Here is a 26,182-nt window from a genome sequence, read left to right as displayed (position 1 = left end):
ACAGCCGAATTAGAACATTTAACCCACTTCTTTCCCCCCACAATTCAAATATACACAATTGGCTATGCACATGCCCACAACGTGTCGTTAATTAATCGAAGTGTCTTGCCATCACTTATTTGCTTACAATACACGTGATACCTGAAAAACAGTTTGGGCCAGTAATAAATGCAAGGTGGCATGTTATCTAAATATCAAGAAACATGTTGGTTCAGTGAGAGCCTTTATCAAGCTTGAGATTGATAAAGGCATTCTAATGGTTCACACAGAACTGAAACGTCACTTGATTCTATCCAATAAATCTGTCCTGGACCTTATGTCTGTGCCCAGTCCTTTTTGATTTATTTTCACTTGAATAGTCTGGTTGTCTCTGCACTGGCGGCACAGTTTGGATTTTTATGTGTGCCTATCCTACTTTTCTTTCTACTTTGCTGTTATCTACCTGTCAGTATTTGCTCTTTCACCTGAGGGTGCGGTGAAACATTCTTCCTGATTTGTAAAAGCTACGTGGATTTACAGATGTGGACTTCCTGATGCATATCCTGGTTATTCAGTTTTTTAGAGCCAGGGCAAAGGGTTGGACAAGTGGTTAACAGTCTATTTGGTTTTGGCCTGCCCACATGAAGAAATTAACTAACACCTGCAACAATAAAACCAGGAAGAAATACATACTGGGGATGCAATTAAAAAAATTCATTTCAAATTTAAAAATACAGTTTTTAGCAATTCTAAACTGCATGATTGTGAAAAAGGGATTGTCTGCATTTAAATGAGACTTGATGGATGTGTGATGAATTGGGTGTGTTTCCACACCAGCATTAGGTTAAATTGGTGAAGAAATGTCACTTAACACAATACAAAATGTAATGTGCCAATTTTATGAGTTCATGGGAAATGCCCAGTGAATGCACAATGCCCAGTGAATGCACTACATATTCCACATTGCTATTATAATTTATGAGCTACTTAATAGATGTTTTAGAAGTGCAATACAGACTATAGTTGATCCCCAATTTTAGTGTATTTTTGTGTTATGCTATGAATAAAGCATTGTGATTTCTCCAATTTCAATTTCTGCAGTATATTATAGTACAGTGATAATGCAATGAATATGCAAGAATATTTAAATTAAAAAGTAAAAAAAATATATAAATATTCTGAATTTACAATAAAGGTCTGTCATTCAAGGTCCTTTGTTACAATTCCCTAGGGGTTTGATGCTTCTTGCAATGAGCTCGGACAACACGAGAAACTAACTGACAAGTGTCACCCAATTCATGCCTTCCCATTGAATTCAAAGTGAGTGGAGCGTATCCCATAAGTCAATGCCAAGCACTTCAATACATTGCAGCAGTTTTGGTTAATCAGAAAATGTGTATGGAAATGTGCCCCTGCTGATTGTAGTTGCATCTCGCTTTGCAATTTGCTGCAGTGAAAAGTGACTGTGCAGGGAAAGAGGGTGCAGCAGTCTATGCAATCATGTTAGTTTTTTTTGTGCATGTGAAGACTTTATGTTTGAAGCAGCAATAGTACTTAGCAAAACCTCTTCTGATAGCAATCTAAGAGTGCCAGAACTTTACTTTTTATATAAGAAAACTGGAACTTTCATTGTCCAAAATTAATGGGAATCGGTCATAAAATGTGTGTATATCAATGTCAATTTGCAGGGGTTTATGCTGTGCAGGATAACACTCACTAATAATTGCATTCATGAAGATACATGAATGTAAATACTTTGCTACCTTTTTAATTCATATATTTTTTTGATGAATTATACTGTTGAGGCAACACTGCTATATAAGCTCACTTACAGAAAGGAAGTCAACAAATTACTTAAGGGACACTATAGACAACCAGACTCTAAAAATAAAGGTATGGGGAAAAAAAAAAAAATACAGTTTGGTGCTATCACCTAGTGTGAATCACTCAACCACACAAAATTTAAAGAGCACAGAAAATATATAATGGTGAGAGCACTCAAATACATGCAGTTAGACTTTTTACCAGTACTGTCTTGGGTATATATCTAAAAACAACAAGACATAAAAAAGAAACATAGAATAATATTGCTCTCACCATTACATATTTTCTGTAGACAACCAGACTACTTGATCTTATTAAAGTGGTCTGGCTGCAGTGTCTCTGTTCAGAGAAACTGCAATGCTTACATTGCATTGTTAATACTGCCTCTAGTGGCGGTCTACCAGACGGCCAATAGAGGCGCTTATTGCGGTTTCACAGAGTTTCACTTTATGAAACGACACTGAATGTCCTCACAATTTGCATGAGGGGAGTCCAACATCTTCAAAATCCCTATAGGAAAACATTGAATCAATGCTTTCCTTTTAGGAAGGCCTAATGTGCACACGGTGCTCACTGTGCATGCGCATTATGTTGGAGGATGTGGATACAGAGCCACTGGAATAATGGAAATTTACAACTTTTTTTTTTTTTTTTTTAAATCCTTTCATTGCTACGGCACGGGGGCAAAGGGACACTATAGTGTTAGGAATACAGCTTTGTATTCCCAATACTGTAGTGTTTTGGTACAAGAACTTGCATGTTCATTTTGAAGCATACCTTTTCCCTTTGACTTACTGTAGTAGGAGTGTGCTGAATGCTACATCAATTTTTGAAAACTACTGTAACTGTAGCTTGCTCAGGAAGTTGCCTTATTAGCCTCTCGTTCCTGTCAACATTTTAATAGTTTGCCTCATTTGCTGCTAAAATTCCCCATTTTAAAAATTGTAAAGTGCCGCAGAATCAGTAAAATTATTGCACTTTAGTGGTCATTATACAGACTACACTGACTACTGCAAAGTGCACAAGTGGCAACAATGTACCATGTGTGGAGGCCTATCACAAAGGGATTATAGAGCAACATTCATTTTTGAGATTTATACACAATCCAATGGTTAAGTAAACATTAGCTGTGGAGAGTGATATTTGGTTTTAAAATTCTCATTTGTTTTGGTTTTTTTTCATTTACATACCTTGCCTGGGGGTGTACAGAACTAGTAATGGAATAAGAGTGTAAGGCATATTTTTTGTGTGGTTTCTCTTTTTCTCTGCATTATTCAACTAATAACTTCAATATCGTTTACAAGCGTGAGGGAGCAAGGAATTGTTGATTCCAGAAAAGTGACAATTATGTATTAAAAATCAGTGTCTGATAGATGGCAGTATTTTCTAAAATTGGACAATACTGCTTTTCCTATCAAAATGCCATTGCTCAGGTGGGCTAGTATGAAGCCCACTTACTTACCAATACTAACTAGAGGCCAAGACATTTTATTAAAGCTATCACACAAGGAATGGTGTGAGCCAGTCCTCAGGTAAGTAAGTACACGTTGGATTAACGAAAGAAGGATTTAGGGGAAAAAAAAGTTTTAATGTCTTGAAGAGGCGGGGTGAAACAGGGGGCAGCAGTGGGACCAGAGAGAGGAGGAAGGAGCCAGGGACAGTGCAGAAAGCCAGGCAAGGAGAAGAGAGGAGCTAAAGAGCTAGCTCACACCTGTGTGTATGAAGAGGGATCAGCTATGGACAGAGGGGTGTGATTATTTGTCAGTGTTCGAGTGTAGAGGGGGAGAGGCAAGAATCTGACTGCAAGTTTTTTTTGTTTTTTTTAATCTTCCTGGTTGCTGCATGTAGCGGAGAGTAAATGTATCTGTTTGGTGTGTTAGTGGGCATGCAGTGTAAAGCAGCACAGTGCTGAGTGCTTGTAGGGGCAGTGTGTGCTTGTCTCAGGCTGGGCGATCAGTGCTGTCGGTGTGCTAAGTGTGTGTAGTCTCAGGCTGGGCGATCAGTGCTGTCGGTGTGCTAAGTGTGTGTAGTCTCAGTGCTGTCGGTGTGCTAAGTGTGTGTAGTCTCAGTGCTGTCGGTGTGCTAAGTGTGTGTTAGTCTCAGTGCTGTCGGTGTGCTAAGTGTGTGTTAGTCTCAGTGCTGTCGGTGTGCTAAGTGTGTGTTAGTCTCAGTGCTGTCGGTGTGCTAAGTGTGTGTTAGTCTCCGGCTGGGGGCTCATTGCTGTGTGTGTGTGTGTGTAGTCTTAGTGTTGTCGGTGTGCCTTTCTCCGGCTGGGTACAGTGCTGTCGGTGTGCCTGTATCAGTGCTGGGTACAGTGCTGTCGGTGTGCACAGTGTGTGTGTGTATGTCTTAGTGTTGTCGGTGAGCACAGTGTGTGTGTGTTGGTCTCAGTGCTGTCGGTGTGCCTGTCTCGGGCTGGGTACAGTGTGTGTTGGTCTCAGTGCTGTCGGTGTGCCTGTCTCGGGCTGGGTACAGTGTGTGTGTTGGTCTGAGTGCTGGGTACAGTGTGTGCAGTAGGAGTAATGTTAGTGAGTGCCTGCTAGCTCGGTGTCCAGCTCTCGGTAATCCCGCGGATCCCAGCTCAGGGCAGGCAGAGGAAGTCAGTCAGTCAGTGTGTGAGTGAGTGTGTCAGTCGGTGTGTGAGCAGGATGAGGCTGAAGCCGGGTTTCCTCCTCCGTAGCCTGCTGTTACTGGGCTCCGTGCTGGCTCTGCTCCTGCTCTGGTCCTCGCTCTCCTCTCAGCGAACCGAACCGCACAACCAGCTGCCCCGGGTAAGTGTCCTGCCTCCCGCCGGGGGTCTTACAGTCTGCCCGTGCTGTGTGTGTGATGTGCGTCCCCCCTCCCGCCCGCTCGGTTTATTGTTCGCTGCCTGCCGTGTGACTGACTCCCTCTCCTCCCGTGACACACTCCGGGTCCCCGGCCATGCTGAGCTCGGCTAGGCCCGGTGTCTGCCTGGCTGGAGGTGCGGGAGCTCCCTTACTGGGATACTGGGATAATGGGGGTCGGAGCCGGGGACTCGGGCGGCGCATTGCGCTGCGCCATGGCGGAGGCGGTAAGTAACGGTATGTACTCCCTCCCAGCGCCGGGTGTGAGGGGGGAGGGGAGGCTGCGCCCCGTTTTACTTGGTTGCCCCTTGGGGTTCTGGGTAATTATTCCCTCTGAGAGGCTTCACTTTCCGTGTCACAGGAAGTAGAACAGGGGGTGTCACCGGGCTTGTCGTCATGGTGATTAAAAAAATAATAATTATACTTTAAATGTACCCAGGAAGGTATGGCAAGCCCTTACCTCTCTAGGGGAATCCTCCTGCACTCAGGGACACCAGGAGGAGTAATGTGTCTGTAACCAACACACTGCCATCCTCTCACTGACCCACATTATACCACATTATATCTGTAAACAATAGCCTGTCCAGTGAAAAAAATAATATATTTTATTGAATAATTAACAACTGACAGTTATTAGTTTAACAATTGTATTTTATGGTGCGTTAAAGGGACAGATTAGTCACCTTAAGGCAACTATAACTTAATATCAATGAAGTTGTTATGGTGTTAGGAGGTCCCCGGCACCTTCTTACCTCGAGGGATTAAACGTTTTCAAACAGTTTAACCCAAAAGTTGCCTCTAGCTCTGATCTCCATTTTTAATTATTTTTTTTGGTCCAAAGAGCTGAGCTGGAAAAGTGTTCCAAATATCCGGTTTCCTGCTTAGCTATCGTAGCATAAAATTGGAAAGTCACTGCTTAATTTACAGTTTAGTGAAAAACACGAAGGTTATTATTTTTTTTTTTTACTTGCCTTCGAATTGTGGAGAATCAACGCTAGAATTGAAGAATTTAAACCAAAATATTGGCCATTGTGATAAATGCAGTGTTTCCTTTTTGCCTCAATATTTATTACCTAAAATCTGCAGTTTTTTTTTCAGTTTTCAATAATTATCCGTTTATATAAGTTGCATCCTCTTTTCATAAAAAAAAACAAAAAAAAAAAATTCCATTAGGTTGTAAGGTGATCATGATATGTAAATATAGAAAATGAATTGGAAACCAAATGGCAGAAGCTGTGACAATTGTTTGGTTAGAATTATTCCCCCTCCCCCCCTCGTTATTGAACACTCTGGTCATTGTAACAACTTCATCTAAATGAAGTTGTAATTGTGCCAGGAGGCACCTGGGCCCTCTCTTATCTCAGGGGGTTCTCAAACGGATTAACCCCCAAAGTTGCCTCCAGTGTCAATCTCAGGTTCCCCAGGCAGCATCTGGCTTCTGAAACTGAATTACAAACAGTGCCAACGTGCACAAGTGCCGCTGATTGGCCAAAGCGGTCATCACCAGTTTAAGTCAATCAGTAGCTCCCCATTCATAAAAAAAAGAGAGAGATTTCTCTTTCTCAATCTGCTACTACCCCAGCAAATGTTTCTCAGGTGCATCAGAAAGAATTCCACTCATCTTTAAAGTAGATTAAGCGTGGAGTGCCCCTTTAAAACCACCGTTTTTAAAATTGTAATGTGGTGCAGCATCTAACAACCAATGGCCTCCAAGAATGGCAGCCCTGGTACAAGAGGCAGCAGATAAGCAAAGAAATTTATAATTTAACATTATGATAAATTATATAGATTCTGTCTTGGGAAATTGCGAAATTGTTGCTCCAACCAAAAAATTGCAATTTTATAAACATTTGTTATTGGTTAGTGACCTTTGTAGTGCTGCTCTCCCCTCCCGAACTAAAAAATAAATAAAATAAAGTTAAAAACTTACCTCCATTCCTGGAGTGTGACAAATGTCAGGGAGGCCTGCACATACAGACACCAGGCATCATGACCACTTCAAATCACAGAAGTGGTCATGGTGCTTGGAGTAACACTACTTTAAATTGAACCTGACAAGGTTCACTTGAAAAACATGCATTGGTATAGAAAACCAGCTATAATCGTTAATTTGTCAGATACTTGCAATCCCGTGTTGTACAAATTGTAATGGTTCCTAAAACCCAAACAAAAAGTCTGCTTTGGATTTGGCTACCTTTTTTAAAATTTCTCAACTGGTTTTATGTTTTCATTTACATTATATGCCTGGCTCTTCTAGTACAACCAGTGCATATAATGGAAATCAATTTAACCACCAGTATGACAAATGCATATTTATGGTACTTTGAAAGGAATGCCCGCTCATATGGTAGTAATCTGGTTATGACCAAGTGTCCATTAGCATGTCTGGGCATGTAAGTACTGCAGAGCAAAGTGTTTCTTTTCATCAACAGCATTTATTGGGGCAAGGGATAAGAACCAAAAAGACCTGTCAAATTAAAAGTAGTTTTTATTAAAATAAATGGGATGTTGCATAGGCTGCAAAAAGACTTGTATCCGTCAATTTCACCATTTGTTTCTGCTGTTGTCCAAAAGAAGGCAAAAAAAATAATAATTTGGAATGCTTTCCAATTTTGCACAAAAAAAAATAAATAAAAATGTATGGATCAAGAAGCTGTTACCCCACATATTATATCACTGAATATATGCTCTGCTACTAATGTTTCTCTTTATCAGGATTATCAAGCGATATGAAACATCATTTAATTTCACGAACAAAAAGGTGTGTCTTTTTGCCATTACCTAGTCTTCTGTCCAATCCTAGGGGAATTAGTAGAGTGTATGGTGTCATACGAACATGCTTGAACCCATAATCCCATTGAAAAAGCCCTATTTCCGTCATACTTGCTTTTGAGAGCATTTTCATTCAGTGAAGTCAATCAATCGATAACAATTGCACAAGTGAATGGATGATAGCAGCATCCTCCGTTCACTAATGACATTTGTATTTATTTAATTAATTGAATGAAAATGACAAATTGTCCTGCATTGTGCATGTGCAATCTGCGTAGGACTCTTCATTGTTTCCAGTTTTTTCTAGAATCTAAGTGCATCTCCTTTTGACGCCTCAGTGAAGTTGATATTTTGTCAAACTAGATTCTGTTAATCTTATTACTTGTGTATTTGTGATACTAAGCTTTGAACATGTTCAATAAAATGTAATTTCCATAGGGTATTTCAGTAGGCGATCACAGTGCTGTCTATTTACATAGGTTTTCTATATTCCACTTGGAAGTAAGGTGAGATTGAGAAAAGTTGCAAGTATGCATTTGTAGAAGTGTGATTTGTTTAGACTTTTTTTTTTTATTTATTTTTTTATTAAAAGGAAGTCTTTTGACAGTGGGCTTTGATGTTCTACACCAAGCGTGTAAAGCTTGCAGCCCACAATAAATATATATCCCCAGGGTGAAAGGAAAGCATTGGATTGGCTGAGGCCACCAAGTTTGATGATCTCAGCCAAAGTGAAGAACACACTCATAGGACTTCAAAATCAACAAGATAAAGACATTTGTTTTTGTTTGTTTTTTACAGCTGTGCAAATACATACAATCACCATTTCTGTCCCATTACCAAACTTTTCTTAATATGTCAAGGTAGTTGGACAGAAACATTGGTTATATGTCTAGTAGTTTGACTTACCTGGACCCTGCCAGTTTCCTGCTGCTGTATCCCCTGTCCTGTTTTTTTTTCTAGCAGGAGAGTGTTGATTGCTCTATAGCGCATGTAATGCAGCATCTCTGTCACTATCTGAGACTGTCGGTTACAGAGTGACTGACCACTCTCGAGTAATGGGCATGGACCGATATTGGCCATGCATTCACTCTACAGAGACATTTGGCTTCTCTTGCAGATACAGATGTAATATAGGGAATAGGGCTGCAAGACCCAGGTAAGTTGTCAAACCATTCTAAAACTGTTTTACAATTTTAGAATGGTTTGACATCTTACCTGGGACTTGCAATCCACAATCTCCTGCTGGAAGAAAAACAGGATAGGAGATAGAGCAGCTGAAACTGGCAGGATCCAGGTAAGTCAAACCATAGAATAACAAAGAGTTTGACATCTTACCATGGGACTGTGCCAGGGAACTTCTGGCACTGTAACCACTACAAGATGGAGGGTATTGCCAGCTAGATGTGTGGGCTAATACTCCCACATATGTAGCTGGCAATACCCTCAATCTTATTTTTTTCTAACGCATGCACTATCTCTAAGCTCCACAACACTCCATTTCCTCTCTCAGATCACAACCTCTTATCATTTGTTCTTGAAAGCACCCTCACCCAACAGCCTCACCCTTAGCCTCCTCAACTCAGAAGGGACCTGAATTCTCTTGACCTCCAGCAACTCTCAGCTGATCTCCATTCCAAACACTCATCCATTCCCACCTTCTCCTGTCCCTCTCTGGCTATCTCCTCATAATGCTACCCTCACCCCTGCCCTGGACACTGCAGCCCTGCTCCAAAGATGCACCTTTAAGAAAACGCGTCTCCAACCGTGGCACACTAAGTCGACCCGCTACCTGCAGAGATGCCCCCGTTCAGCTGATTGCTGCTGGAGGAAGTCCCGCACCTTGTCAGAATCCTTCATTATAAATTCATTTTGTGTTCATATAGCCCAGCCCTCACCCTTGCTAAACAATCCTACTTTTCTTCTCTTCTTAGTTCATGCTCACATAGTCCTAGGCATCTGTTTAATACCTTTAACACTCTCCTTCGCCCACCTCAAGCCACCCCTCAAACTGACCTTTCAGCAGATAGCCTTGCATTCTACTTTACCGACAAGATTGAACAGTTAAGGAAATAATCTCCCCCCTTTGCTCCTCCATCTCGCAAACCACACATGGACCATATCTTCCCTATCCTACAGGCCTTCGCCCCAGCTACAGAACAGGAGGTGGCTTCACTTCTTCTCTCGTCCCACCACCTGTCTGCTTGTTCCAGTACCTTCCCATCTTATCAGGTCTCTCTCCGCTTGTCTTGTACCATGCTTAACACACATCCTAAACTGCTCTCTTTCATCTGGTGTTGTCCCTGCTCCCCTTAAGCATGCTACTGTAATACACATCCTAAAAAAGCAATCCCTAGACCCGTCTTCCCCTTCCAACTATCGTCCCATATCTCTGCTACCTTTTTCCTCAAAGCTTCTAGAAAGATTTGTCTTTACACGTATGACTCGCTTCCTAAATTCCAACTCCCTCCTCGATCCTCTTCAATCTGGCTCTCGCCCCCTCCACTCTACTGAGACTGCTCTTATTAAAGTTACAAATTACCTAATCACATCTGAATCCAAAGGCCACTACTCCATAATAATTCTTCTTGACCTCTCTGCTGCCTTTGACACTGCTGATCATGTCCTCCTTCTTCAAACTCTTCAATCCCTCGGTCTCTGTGATACTGTCCTCTCGTGGTTCTCCTTCTATCTCTCCCAACGTTCGTTGTATGGACACCTCCTCTTCTCGCCCTGTCTCGGTTGGAGTCCCCCAAGGATCTATTCTTGGTCACCTTCTGTTTTTTCTTGGCAAACTCATTAACTCCTTTGGATTCCGCTACCATCTATTTGCCAATGATACCCAGATATATCTCTCCTCCCCTGATCTCTCCCCCGCAGCCCTACAAAGTGTCACTGCTTGCCTTTCTTCAATCTCTGATTGGATGTCCTCCTGCTTTCTGAAACTCAATCTCTCTAAAACTGAGCTTCTTATTTTTCTCCCTCATCATGCTGATCCTCCCCCTTCGCTTTCCCTGCAAGTTGGTGGTACTTGCATCAGTCCGTCCTTGCAAGCTTGTTGTCTTGGTGTTATCTTTGATCCTGGCCTTACCTTTGCGCCACATATCCACTATGGTGCTAAAACCTGTCGATTCCACCTTAAATATATCGCCCGCATATAAGCCTTTCTCACGCAAGGTGCTGCCAGGGATCTTGTTCATGCTCTGGTAATCTCTCCAATGGATTGCTGTAAATCTCTCCTAGTTGGTGGTCTCCCCAAAAGCCAAACTGCCCCGCTACAAATGGTAATGAATGCTGCCGCCAGGCTGATCTTTCTCACCTGTTGCTCTATCCATACCTCACCCCTCTGTCGATACTTACACTGGCTTCCTGTATCCTATAGGTGTCAATTCAAAATACTAACCCTTACTTATAAAGCTCTAGCCCCTGTTACATTTCTTCCCTGATTCATAGATATGCCCCTTCTCGTTCTCTCCGCTCTGCCGGTTACCTTCTCCTGTCCGCTTCTCGCACCCTTACTGCTAACTTGCGCTTGCAGGACTTCTCGCGGGTGGATTCCTTTCTTTTGGAACAGCCTGCCTACCCCTATCAGACTCTCCCCTAGTCTTCAATTGTTTAAGAAGTACCTCAAAACACATTTGTTCAGAATGCTTATGGACTCCCAGAGTAACTTATCTATACTTATCCAAATTTGTCTCTTGCTCTCCCAAAGAGCCTTACACTCTCACCTCTAGCTCTGCTATTTTTCTACCTTGTTTGGTGGCTGTCACCCTTGCTGTCTTGTTGTGTATTTGTACCACCACCTCCTCTAGACTGTGAGCTCGTTAGAGCAGGGTCCTCATCTACCTATTGTTCCTGTGTCACTGTGTAATTGTCCCATTTATTGTAAATTCCCCCCTTTCATATTATTGTAAAGCGCTGTGGAATTAGTTGGCGCTATATAAATACCAATAATAACTAGAAAAGCTACAATTTCTGGGGAAATTGTGTGAAGTGTTCTTGCCTCCACCAGTAGTCTACAACTGGAGTGGTCGGAGTAACTGTTATTATTTGTATATACAGCACATTTAATTGCAACGTTCTTGCCCAAAGTGCTTTACAACTACATTAACCCCTTAACCCCTTCAGGACGGAGTCAATAGTGCACGTTCTGATCAAAACAAAACGTAAACAAAAACTGGAATTTGCGCTATATGTCTGTTCACCCGTAGTTCCCCTCTTTCATATTATATGCACCCACACTTATTATATATCATTTTGTTCAGGAGAAATAGGGCTTTAATCTATCATTAACTATTCATATATGGAACATCATTTATTATGAATAAAAGTAAAAAAAATGTGAGAAAATAAGATTTTTTTTTAAATTTGCATTTCCGTCTGACATTTTAACTGTGAATGTCATAATACTGTTAGGTTTTACTGCAAAAAAATGCACATATTTGTAATCAGCGATGTCTCACGAGTACAACAGTACCCCCCATTAACAGGTTTTATGTTGTTTTGGAAAGTTACAGGGTCAAATATAGAACATTACATTTTCAAATTGAAATTTGCTAGATTAGTAATGTTACCTTTGAGACGGTGTGGTAGCCCAGGAATGAGAATTACCCCCATAATGGCATACCATTTGAAAAAGTAGACAAGCCAAGGTATTGAAAGTGGGGTATGTTTAGTCTTTTTTAGTAGCCACTTAGTCACAAACACTGGCCAAAGTTAGCGTTCATATTTGTTTTTGTGTGAAAAAAGCAAAAAACAAATATTTGGCCAGTGTTTGTGACTAAGTGGCTACTAAGAAAGACTGGACATACCCCACTTGCAATACCTCGGGTTGTCTACTTTTGCAAATGGTATGCCATCATGGGGGTAATTCTCATTCCTGGGCTACCATACGCTCTCAAAGGCAACATAACCAATCTGGCAAATTTCAATGTGAAAAAAATGAAATGCAAGCCTTATATGTGACTCTCTAACTTTCCAAAACACCATAAAACCTGTACATGGGGGGTACTGTTATTCTCTGGAGACTTCACTAAACACAAATATTAGTGTTTTAAAACAGTAAAACATATTACAACAATAATATAGACCATAAAAGTGCCGTTCGCTTGTAAAAAATGCAAAAAACGTCACTTTTACTTAAAATATCATCGTTGTAATACAATTTACCAGTTTGAAACACGAATATTTGAGTTCAGTGAAGTCTCCCGAGTAAAACAGTACCCCCTATGTACAGGTTTTATGGTGTCTTGGAGAGTTACAGGGTCAAATATAGTGCTTGCGAATTAAATTCGCTGCACTTTCTCCCTGTGTTGCCAGGCATGTCAATCAAATTTTAATTAATCAAATCACATAATTACATTAAAAGATTATTTAAATATACATGTAGAATTTTAATATATATGCATTTATAGGTATTTAAATTCTACGTGTATACTAATGTAATCTTTTATGTAATTATATGTATTTATCTATATATATATATTTGCGGTTATTTGTATTTTATATATATATAGATATATATAGAATGTCATTCTAAGTGTATTTTGTTACCGATATATATATATATTAATAACAAAATACAGTTAGAATGAAATTACATATGCATATATAATTTATATTAAATTTTGTTTCAATATTTTATTTATTTATTTTATTATTTTATTTATTTATTATTTTAATTATACGTATTTATATATAATATCTATATGTACATCTATTATATATATATAATATATATACATATTATATATATGTAACGTCATTCTAAGTGTATTTTAATATTAATATATATACTTATATTAATATTAAAATACACTTTGTATGACGTTACATATATATAATATGTATATATATATATTATATATATAATATATATACATATTATATATATGTAAAAATATATTTAATTTATTTTTACACTTGTATTTTATTTATTTTTTATACTTCCCACCAGCAGGGGGACTGTCTGATATTTCAAACAGTCCCCCTGCTGGCAGATCCACAGCCAGCTATAGGGGGCCATGTGATCGCTCTTTGAGAGCGATCACATGGCCCTTGGGGGCCTCATTTGCCGTGGGAGGGCTGCCTGGGCTGTGAGGCAGTCCTCCCGAAGCGGATCGCGGCGGAGGTAAGTACATCTTACCTCCTGGGGCTGCAAGCCGTTACGGCGTGCTATGCCGTCATAACGGCTTTAAAGCCCACTTAACCCGTGACGGCATAGCACGCCGTAACGGCGTTAAGGGGTTAAGGGCTGAGCCAAATGTACAAGTTGTGAACAAAACAAAACGTAAACAAAACCTGGCATTTGCGCTATATGTCGGTCCAACCGTAATTCACCTCTTTCATATTAAATGCACCCCCCCTATTATATATCATTTTATTCAGGGGAAACAGGGCTTTCATTTAATATCAAATATTTAGCTATGAAACATAATTTAATATTAAAAAAATGGGAGAAAATAAGACATTTTGTCATTTTTTTTAGTTCTACATGACATTTTAACTGTCAATGTCATAATACTGTTTGCTTTTACTGCAATAAAATACACATATTTGTATTCATCAAAGTCTCACGTGTAAAACAGTACCCCCTATGTACAGGTTTTATGGTGTTTTGGGAAGTTACAGGGTCAAATATAGCGTTACATTTGAAATTGAAATTCGCCAGATTGGTTACGTTGCCTTTGGGACTGTATAGTAGCCCAGGAATAAAATTTACACCCATAATGGCATACCATTTGCTATAGTAGACAACCCAAGGTATTGCAAATGGGGTATGTCCAGTCTTTTTTAGTAGCCATTTGGTCACAAACACTGGCCAAAGTTAGCGTTAGTATTTGTTTGTGTGTGAAAAATGCAAAAAAACGCCAATTTTGGCCAGTGTTTGTGACTAAGTGGCTACTAAAAAAGACTGGACATACCCCGTTTGCAATACCTTGGGTTGTCTACTATTGCAAATGGTATGCCATCATAGGGGTAATTTTCATTCTTGGGCTACCATAGGGTCTCAAAGGCAACGTAACCAATCTGACAAATCTGGCTCCAGCCTGGCACAGATCAGAGTATTTTGGCGGTTGCCATCTTCAAACGGTCGTATTTAAAAAAAACCTATAAATCCTACAGCGAAGAGCTTTATATTGTGAGAATCACAAGACCCAGACCTACATTTTATTTTTTTTTTGTAAATCTTTTTATTAGGTGTTTACAAGTTATAGATAGCAAACAATAAGCAGGACATGTGAAACTCGCAGGTGATAATATGAGATGTGCAAATCTCTAACGTGATCTTCAACAGAGAGACTCGCAGGTCTCCTAACAGGGGAAAGATAATGTTCACGTGCGATAGGTAGCGTAGGTGCACAACTTTGCGATACAGTGGTATCATACAGGATGACACGTTTGGAGTAATCAGGGGGTATCTCACAATACGGTTACATGTTGCGGGTGAACACAGTTTGTGACTAGGCATGTCGTTCTCGGTGAGTGATAATGTCATATGTAAGTTAAACAACAAGGTACAATATGAGCGCTAGGGTGGGATGTCAAAGTATTAACACGACAGATGACTCGCAGGCCCTTACCGGGTGCAGACTCGCAGGTCTGTGTTGGTACCGCCAGACAAACCCTAGGGAGCGGAGAAGGTGGGGTTGCTTGGCCAGACCTACATTTTGATGCATAGTATGTCTCTGAAATATTAACAATGAAGGCACAGTCGCAGTTTAGAAATTGCCCTTCAAATTTGAGCTGGCTAGAGTGGAGTTTCAATGAATGTCAATGGACGGCGTGAGTTGCAAACAAATGGTCATATTGTGAAAACAATCAGGACTATGGCTTAGCCGTGGACAATTCTAGTGGCAGCAGGGATAGCTAAACATTTTGATATAAGATTTGTGTAGGTGGGCTTGAAAATGAGGGAGTGGTGGCAGTTTAGAAATCATCTCCTGATTTTTCAGCTTTTGCCAGCTCCCACTCAAGCTTTGAACATTTTGCCATTCATTCCCATGGGACCAATTTTGCCTCGAGAACGACGATATTCCGTGAACCATTCGGCGAAACGTTCCACAAAGTAATAGCACACCAATCGGGAACAGTCCGCACGTTTTGGTATATTTTTGTCTATGTAGTGTAAAAACTGTGGGAGGAGTTAGGGTGGTAAATTTGGCTATAATAAGAATAATAATATATATATGTGAGATAACATTAAGTGGTCTTGCTATGCAAAAACACTTAATAATAATTATGGGACTGTGCCAGGCTATTCCTGGCTCAATTGCCACTACAGTATCTTGTAGTGGTTCTTATACTTGGAGTATTCCTTTAAGAAATGGGACCATAGTAAGTTGAACAGTTATTTACCTTTGAATCATATAACTATTTATGAGCCTTATCAGTCCAATATGAATTTCAGTCTTGCAAATCACTGTGATTGTGTCCATGTCAACATTTAGTGGTTGGCATAAGACCCATCATAAAATATGTTAAAGTAACCAAGTGTGCATTTTAACACTGTAAATTGTCATTTGAAATCTGCCCTGAACATGAATGGTTATAACCATATAAATTATATTATATATATTTCCCAATATTGTTATTTTATGAAATTATTACTATATTGTGTTTTTAAACATTTTGGATAACCAAATTATGTGGTCCTATATACTGCAGTTGAAAGTTGAAGCACGTCTAGGCTCACATTGGCTAATTATTTTCACACGATTATGTTCAGTCTGTGCAGGTTTGCTGGTAAAATGTCTTAATATAGTCAGATTCTACAGAGGTCAACGTAGATATATTAAAAATAAATTGCTTTAAGAATGAATGTACTATTGTGTTAGGTACACATAATAAATAATGTTTTCCACTGTGCAAACAGTGATATTAAATGCATTCTTGATTGTTTGAAATCAGCACCAATTCTTTCTTTAACAATACATAATAATTTAGACATGGGAATTTGTTTTAATTCTCCACGAAAATTCAGCAACTTAAGCTGCACATTATTATAATTTAACAAATTCAGCTCATATTTTTATATGCATTATACTATTTTCATTATATGATTCTTTTTTTGTATTAACTACTTGAACATCACTGAATGCTATGTCGGAGCGTTATAATATAATGATACAGTGAAGGTTTTTTTGCTTCTCCATCACACCGTATGCAAATTCACTAAAACTGTAACAGTATATTTTTTAGCCAAGTGATGGATCGTATTCATATTTAGCAGTTGTTGTTTCAGTTGAGTGTTGAAATAACTTCACAAGAACAAATGACGTAAATATGCAATTTTTTCAAACATATTTATATTATGCTTGGTATTTAAACTATATCGGCAATTTAAAGAAACACTATAGTGCTGGAATGCAGCCATTATGCCCCTGACTCCCATCTCTCTGGAGAATAAAGGTGTTTTTACTTAAATGTCTGTTTCCCTGCGACTTGTCCCACCTTAATCAAGGCATCTCTATGTGGGATGTTCAGTGCCTTCATGCCGAGCTGGGAGATGCTGAACGCCAGTGCTGCACACTATGGAGCACTGACACAGGAATTACCTGCACAATTCCTTAAAAAGAGCCTAAATCGTTTAGCTTCCTTCATTGTACAGTGTGTTTAATTGTATGTTTATATATTTCATTGTTTATGTTCAATTACAAAAACTTTTCAATTAAAAAATATTTGAAAAATAATTACTCTCAGTGCTGTATGCACACATTTGGTATAGTTAAAATAATTTACATGGCATGCTCTGACTGTGCCAGCTCAACCTGTCAAACAATGTAAATTCTGAAATATGAGCTGTTCAAATATTAAAGCAAACAAAAAAACCTGCAGGACTGCATAAACAAAGTGGTTTAAACTCAGAAACCGCAGAGGAATGAGCAGTTAGATTGCATTGACATGATATATACACCAGAACCACTTAGTTAAGCTAAAGTTGTTATGGTGCTTAAAGATTCCTTTTTAGGACTATCACTAAATTTCATGAGGCAATCAGACTTTTGGGGAGGACGTAATCTCATTGTTACCCTGAAGTACCTTCGGATTATGATTGTGAATCTGTTAAGGCTTGGAGGGCAGATATTTGTACGCTTAAAGTGAACCTGTAATGAAAAAAAATAACTCCACTGAAAATGCTCCCATATCCATTGAATACACCATATATCCCAAAGATAACTAGAGTATTCAATGTAAAATATATTGATTTACTCACCTTTCCTCCATTACAGCGTATTACTTTTCGCTTAACACCCACCTCCGGGACTTCCTCATCCTGCAGACTTCCTCATCCTGCAGACTTCTTTGATTTGCCATGCTTGGGGAACTTCCTCAAGCAGGACAAATCTCCCCAGTGACGTTGGCACGCTGGCTTCATTGCCAGCGTCGGAATGGAAAGACATTATGTCACGCCATTCCTTTACTCCCTAGCTAGTGGTAGAAGCGCCGGCTAGGGAGTTTCCGTTGCAGCCATAGTGCTAACTGTTAGCTCAATGTACAGATAAAATCTTCTGCTTAATCTCATGATCGTAAATAGTTTGGGGCATGGCAGGATCCCGTTAACAAACTTAGAATGTGCCAATTTTGTAGTGCTACCTGTAGGATTTCCAGGATGCCTGGCCTTTGGAGACTTAGAAACTATTTTCCTGAAGATTGTGTCCATTCACTCCAGCAATAATGTATTTCTAGAATGCATTATTGTTTCCACTCTCCTAGCAAGTTATTGTCTGCTCAGATAGTCTGCTTCTATATTCCCTACACCTGGGACATACACTGCCTTGAGGCTCTTTGTTTATTTCCGCCAGTAAGACTCAACTTCTGTTCCTGCCTTAGTGACTTACATAGGCAGTTGTTGCCTATCTGACTGAGGAAATTTCTTAGGGTTTTGAAAATTACTAAATTCCAGCTTGGCTTGAGTGACATTTTGAATTTTGGTAATTCAATTCCCTGTGTATTATGATTATTGATTAGCTTTCCATGGACTTTCTGCACAATCACTATATTGCCTTTGTGTGACTATATTGCCTTTGTGTGATCTCTTGACTGAAGGTGACTCTGGGCTAAAACCAGATGTCTATCTAAATAATGATCAGCTTGGATCCCTAACTGGCAAATGTATGCGGGTCCCTAACTGACAAATGTATGCTATCAGTATCATTTAAAGTGGCTCTGTCAACGCAAACTTATATTTCTCTTATTATTTTTGTTTTTTCCCTCTATCTTTCAGAATCAGTTTTTTTTGTTTTTTTTATAATAATTTCTCATCAATTTCTATTTAAAACAAAGTAGGGGCTACTTTGTCTTATCTATTTTCCCTACAAAGTGTGAGGGTTAAGGCAAGCTCCACTAGCTTGACAAAGGTTGTGGAGGATGCCTTTTACCTTAAATTCCACCATATTTCAAGATTGTCAAGCATAGGAAAAATAAAAAAAAACAAAGTAGTGTCTATTTTGTCTTGGGTTTTAAAAAGAAATAGATCAGAAATAGAGAAAAGAACCAATTTTGCACACCGGAAGATAAAAGGAAAACAATAGGAAAACGTTTGAGGTGACCGCCACATTAAGATCTTTATGAACATCTTTAGCAGTTTATGCATCCGTGGCCACATCTCCCCTGGCTGTGACTCACACAGCCTCCGTGGAAAAAAAGTTTAATTTCCAAACCAATGTTACAGCAAAGTGTGTTTACTTAAGAGGTTCTTGTGTCCTGCTTTGTTAATCGAATTTTAATCACACACAGGAGGCTTCTGCAGGAAGGTCACTTCCTAGATTTTATTTAGATTTTTTATTTAGTTCTAACCTGGAAAAGTGAGCCTCTTGCCTCAGTCATTGTTATAAGTTGTGTGTTTTTCTTCTTTTATAATAGTAAGTGGAAAACAAACTGGGTTGAGACTATGCCTGGACTGAACATTACTGATTTATAATACAAATTTCTACATTTCTAAATCGGTTGTCTTTCCTCCCTTACTGTTGATTGTGAGGGATTTGTTTAAAACTACAATCTCTGCTGCTGTGCCACTCTGGTTGAATGGGTTCTATAGAAGTAGTATTCACAGTTAAGGCATGTCCCCACATAAGGTTTTTAGCCTTCAATACACAGCACCAAAGAGAAGCAGTGAAAGGGGTTGTGCAGCCAGAACAGGTGTTGGGAAGGGTTAAGACATGAGGATATTGATTTGGCTGGGTGGCGTGGGTGGATAAAGAAGTATGGGTGTGAGTAGATATTATAGAGGTGAGAAAAAGATGATGAGTTTGAGAAAGATGGGTGGTGGGGGAGAAGAATATTTATATAAGAGAGAATAATATGCTGGCAGGTAATGTGTTTATAGCTTTGCTGCTGTTGTATGGGAGGTTACAGATTTGAGTTAATATCTCTGTGATATGTAAAAATTAGTTCAAATTAGTACACAAAAATCTACAACTTATAAAAAAAATTTTTATTTTTTATTAATACATGTTTAGACACCTGCGATCTGTATGTGTAAATTAAAATCTGCATACGTTTACACTGGAACATAAGATTTATTACATTGTCTTTTCTCTTTATAAATCAGATGGCTAGTTTCAAAGATCTGCTGTTTTTGTCTGGTATTTTCAGCGTAAACACCAAGTGACTATAGCAGGCATTAGAGTATCCTCTGTTCGTTAAAATCTTTAGGCCTGTTTATGTTACAGGTGTATCTCTGTTTGCTGCCATCTAGACTATTAATTTGCATTCAAACCATGTCATGTTCCAATTATGAGTTATTTTCTGAGTAGCTTAATTAAGCTCATGGGTAGATGATCATTTTCTTATGAGGTCATGTTGATTAGGTAAGGTGGCAAATCTTTTTTTCTGTCATACTGTTTTTCTCTTCGTATCATTTCACTTTCCTTTGTACTAGACCTATGTTCCACACCAAATATATAAATCTCTTTCAATTAAAAAAAACTTTGGTGTGCCATGCTTAGCCAGTGATTAAAATACATGTGCATTTAGTGAAATGTTCTCAGATGTTTATTTAATTTTACGATGACTGCAGCATGGTATACAGGCAATAGGATGAAAAGCAGGCCCATTCAAGTGCCATAGAATGATTCAATCAGACCTGGTTTTTAACAAGGATAATTCTTACGTTCAAATTTGCATGCACCCACTGGCAGCAAGCTTTACGTGGTCTCTTTAGCCAAAGATGAAGGGTGTGTATTCCTTAATGCCAGTAATTTAAGTCATAGGATTCTAAGAAGCTCACAGAGGCAAAAGCATTTAAGACATTAATTCCTTTAGGAATTATGTGAATTGTAGACTTTATCCGCAACAAAATCCCCAGAAGAGTCATTAAAATATAAATACAGTGAAATATGTATGTTGCAAAATGTATATTATATTGCCGCACAACAGTAATCGTGTTTCAGAGGAGAGCTTGATTTTGGAGCTGTTTGTAAACTAAAGCCCCAGTTGTCTAAAATTCCCTAAAGTGCTTAGAAGAACCTATTGGTGATGCAGATTACCCTATTTTAAATGCAAGCTCAGTTTGAAATATTCAAATAATTTTTGTATGAAGAACTACATTAAAGGAACATTATGGTGTTGGTTAGGTCCCCGGCCTCTCTCTCTGTGGAGTAAAAACATTTTTAAACTTTTCTTTATCGCTGCGCCGGACTCACCTCCGTGGCTGAGATCATCCAGTCTTGATGATCTCAGTCAATCCGATGCTTTCCTGTAACAAAATGCAGCACTATGTCAATCAGAATTTCCTCATAGTGATGCAGTGTATTAATGCATCTCTATGGGAATCCTTCAGTGTCTTCATGCAGCACTGTAATAGGAAGCACCTCTAGTGGTCATCTTAGTGACTGTCATTAGAGGTGTTACTAGGCAGTAATGCAAACACTGCCTTTTCTTTGAAAAGGCAACGTTTACAGTTCTAAGACTGCAGGGACGTGCTATAAACATCTGAACCATTACATTAAAGGAACAATATAGGGTCAGGAACACAAATATGTATTAATCTTTAATAAAGTGTCTTGTAGAAAAGATTTATGTGCATTATTATTTAATGTTCTTTTTTGTTTTTATTCATGAAATATCTGCTTGTAAGTATGCATTATATATTGTGAAATGCATGCACATCACATATTCATGTTCCTTAATGACTTAAAACATTTATGTATTGAGGATTTGTTTTTCTGTCACTCAATAATATCTGCTGTCTTGGTACATTAACCCCTTAAGGACTGAGCCAAATGTACATGTTTTGATCAAAATAAAACATAAACAAAACTTTGTGACTAAGTGGCTGCTAAAAAAAGACTGGACATACCCCTTTTGCAATACCTTGGGTTGTCTACATTTGCAAATGGTATGCCATCATAGGGGTAATTCTCATTCCTGGGCTACCATACGGTCTCAACGGCAACATAACCAATCTGGCGAATTTCAATGTGAAAAAACTGAATCACAAGCCTTATATTTGACTCTGTAACTTTTGAAAACACCGTAAACCATGTACATGAGGGGTACTGTTCTACTCAGACTTTGCTGAACACAAATATTAGTGTTTCAAAACCGTAAAATGTATCACAATAATTATATCGCCAGTGTAAGTGCCGTTTGTGTGTGAAAAATGCAAAAAAAAACGTCACTTTCACTGATGATCTCATCGTTGTAATACATTTTACTGTTTTGAAACATTATTTGTGTTCAGCGAAGTCTCCCAAGTAAAACGGAACCCCCCATGTACAGGTTTTATGGAGTCTTGGAAATTTACAGGGTTAAATATAGTGCCAGCAAATTAAATTCTCTGGACTTTCTGCCTGGGTTATCAGGCAGGTCCCGCAAATTGTAATGAATAAAATGACTTAATTATGTAAAAATATTAGAATGTAGAATTAAAATATATATATATATATATATATATATATATATATAGTGTGTGTGTGTTTGTGTATATATATATATATATATGTATTTGTTATAATAATGTTTATATATAGTGATATTAAAATTAATTAATTATTTATTTTATATATATATATATATATATATATATATATATTATCATTCTACGTGTATTTTGATATTCCTATATGTATATAATTTTATAGGTGTGTGTGTGTGTGTGTATGTATGTATGTATATATATATATATATATATATATATATATATATATATATATATATATATATATATATATAATATCAGATGGACCGAATAGCCGTCCATAGCAGTGCCAGCAGGAGGAGTGCCTGGAAGTTTTAAAACAGTGTAAAATTAAATTTTATTTATATATATATATATATATATATATATATATATATACACATACACTGTCATACAAGTGTGTATATATATATATATATATATACACTTGTATGACAGTGTGTGTGTGTGTTTATATATATATATGTGTGTGTGTGTGTATATGTATGTATGTATGTATGTATGTGTATATATATATATATATATATATATATATATATATATATAATTTCATTTTACACTGTTTTAAAACTTCCAGGCACTCCTCCTGGCACTGCTATGGACGGCTATTCCGTCCATCTGATCGTGAGGTCCTCTCAAGGACCTCGCGATCACATGGCCCAGAAGGGCCAGATCGGCAGCAGGGGGACTCCCTGGAATGTTTAGAGCCGTGTCACCAAGGACAGCATAGTACGCCCGCCGTCCTTAATGGGTTAAAGGTTGAATATGTACACATTTGTTAATCATGTGTTCATTCATTGTTCAATCAAATGACTTAGTCTTTCAATGTTAGGCTTGGCAATTATGGCAGTAGCTGATAAAGATTTGTAGATATTACTTGACTCTATAAACAGAAACATTTACCTCCCATTCAGTCTGTGTTTGGGAAAGGTGGATAGTTAGGTGTGGAGAGAGGTGTATATTGTAACACAGTTTGCAGAGATAATGTGATCATTTTCTCTTGCGCATCTGATAACTTAATATAGCATAAAGTAAAACTTCAAGTGTTTATCAAGTGTTTATGTGTGTGTGTGTGTGTGTGTGTATGTGTGTGTGTGTGTGTGTGTGGATATATATATATAATATGCACTTGTGTTTATATGTAGTGTTGGTATTTGAATGCAGGGGTGTATTTGTGTGTAGTGTTGACGTTTGAATGCTGATAAATATGTGTGTGTGTGTGTGTGTGTGTGTGTGTGGATATATATATATATGTTCAGGTGAGTGCAGCCAGCCCCTTGTTTTCCCATATATATATATATATATATATATATATATATATATATATATACACACACATATACACAGTTGTGCTCAAAAGTTTGCATAACCTAGCAGAAAGTGTGACATTTTGGCATTGATTTTCAAAATATGACCGATCGTGCAAAACAGGGTCTTCTATTAAAAGATAATGATCATATTGAAGTCATTTATTATCACTCCTTTGTAACTCATAATGATAACTGAAATCACCCAAATGGCCCTGATCGAAGTTTACATACCCTTGAATGTTTGGCCTTGTTACAGACACACAAGGTCACACACACACAAGTTAAAATGGAAATTAAAGGTTAATTTCGTACACCTGTGGCTTTTAAAATTGCAATTAGTGTCTATGTATAAATAGTGAAGGAATTTGTTGGCTCTCACGTGGATGCACTGAGCAGGCTAGATACTGAGCCATGGGAAGCAGAAAATAACTGTCAAAAGACTTGTGTAACAAGGTAATGGAACTTTTAAAGATGGAAAAGGATATAGAAAGATATCCAAAGCCTTAAAAATGCCAGTCAGTACTGTTAAACCACTTTGGTGGATCTCTTGATACCAGGCCAGGGTCCGATAGACGAAGAAAGATGTCCGCCGCAACTGCCAGAATTGTTCGGGATACAAAGAAAAACCCACAGGAAACCTCAGAAGAAGTACAGGCTGTTCTGGAAAAAGACGGTGTGGTTGTTTCAAGGAGCACAATACGACGATACTTGAACAAAAATTAGCTGCATGGTCAAGTTGCCAGAAAGAAGCCTTTACTGGGCTGATGCCACACAAAAAATCCCAGTTACAATATGCACAACAACACCTTGACATGCCTCACAGCTTCTAGCACACTGTAATTTGGAGTGACGAGACCAAAATAGAGCTTTATTGTCACAACTATAAGCGCTATGTTTGGAGAGGGGTTAATAAGGCCTATATTGAAAAGAATACCATCTTCACTGTGAAGTATCCTGTATGAACTGTTGGCTATCAGGAACTATACACATTAATATGATCTAAGTTATGCTGTAGCTGTTCTTTATAGTTGGTGTTCTGGTTTGTGTAGTCTAGTGGGCTACAGAAACAGAAACCAAACACATGTAACTACGTGAATCTAACTTAAAAAACAAAAGGAGAGCAAAATCAAGCTTCAAGGGTTTTCTGTTTGTCGTTTTACCAGTAGTTACAGGTTGTAAAACCAGTCCTTTCATTGTAATTGTATTAGAGCAATAATAATAGGCTGTACATCCTTTGCCGCCCTTTTAACATTTCCAGTGAAGAATTTAGCTGATGAGAATGGGTGACGGTTGTACATGGGACTCCTTCTGAGTAGTGCACTTTAAACCTATAGTATTAAAAATACAAAGCTATATTCCCAACACTATAGTGTCCTGTAGCTGTTTAGGTGCCCGCACTCCCACCTCCAAGCACACTTACTTTTTCTACCACACCATGGTACTCTCCACGACCAATCATACCTCCATGGCTAAAAACATTAAGATTGATGATTGATTAATGCGCGGCATTCTGTCAGATAAGACCATCTCATAGAATAGAAGAGTTTTCACTTGGCTATTTCAGTGGAAGCACCTTGTGTTGCTGTTGTGATAACCACTAGAGGCATTTAAATAAATCATGCAATGCAGACCTTGGTGTTTCTGCAGAATGGTACTGTTTTCAGCTGCAGACTTAAAAAAACTTCACAGAAAAAGGGGTCTGGGTGCCTATAGTGTCCCTTAAGAGGTTAGTGCACATGCACAATAAATTGCCAGGAGCAGCATTTGATTGAGAAAAGAGTCTGACTCGGGTCTCATGGGGGAGGCCCATATAATGGCTGCCAGTAAGACAGCCACTAGAGTTGTGTTAATCATTCAATCATAATATTGCTTTATGTACTAAAATGCAGTGTTTAAACTAAAGGGACAATGCACCATTTCATTGAGCAGAATATAAATCTTCAGTTTTTTATGATTTCATCTTGCCTGCCAGTCATTGTTATATTTTAACTCCATATTAAGCCTGACCCCATTTTTTGGAACCCCTCATTTTCTGTATGTTTTGTTTCTGTGGGCTCAGGATTTTCCTCCTGTCTGCTCATTCCCTGTGATAGATGTGTGTGTGTGTATGTATATGTATGTATATGTATATGTGTATATATATATATATATATATATATATATATATAGTGTATGTGTGTGTGTGTGTGTGTGTGTGTGTGTGTGTGTGTGTGTATATATATAAAAATACATTGTACAGCGCTACGGAATTTGTTGGCGCTATATAAATAATAACATTTTATATATATATATAGTGTGTGTATGTATTGAAGTGCATGTGTGTATGCAAGCTGTATTTGTAGCTAGGTTTGAAAGTGGGTCATCATTTTTCTACAATGTGTCAAAGGTTTATCTGCATGTAATGGAGGACGAATCATATATCTTCCCTGCGTAATTGGGTCACCAACATATTAAAGCACGGTTGACGGAATCCTCTCTGGAAAAAAAAAGAATAATTAATACACCTTATAACTTGTACAATTCTGCTAGTCATATAGGTGAAAATGCAGGCT

The 26,182-nt window shown here is 38.4% G+C and overlaps 1 protein-coding gene across 2 annotated transcripts in view; it reads left to right on the top strand.

Annotated features, from left to right (window-relative positions):
• The first annotated feature begins 4,139 nt into the window (after positions 1–4,139).
• GALNT7 (polypeptide N-acetylgalactosaminyltransferase 7) overlaps positions 4,140–26,182 on the top strand; it is a 147,747-nt gene continuing 125,704 nt past the window's right edge. For both annotated transcript variants that reach the window (XM_063458167.1, XM_063458168.1), the window contains exons 1-2: positions 4,140–4,187; positions 4,321–4,574. In XM_063458167.1, coding sequence (XP_063314237.1) covers positions 4,452–4,574 — 123 coding nt within the window. In that variant the 5' untranslated portion in view covers positions 4,140–4,187; positions 4,321–4,451. The remainder of the gene's footprint in view (positions 4,188–4,320; positions 4,575–26,182) is intronic.

Source organism: Pelobates fuscus, chromosome 6 (assembly GCF_036172605.1).
Source record: "Pelobates fuscus isolate aPelFus1 chromosome 6, aPelFus1.pri, whole genome shotgun sequence".
Classification (NCBI taxonomy): domain Eukaryota; kingdom Metazoa; phylum Chordata; class Amphibia; order Anura; family Pelobatidae; genus Pelobates; species Pelobates fuscus.
This window is presented reverse-complemented; position numbering and strand designations above follow the sequence as displayed.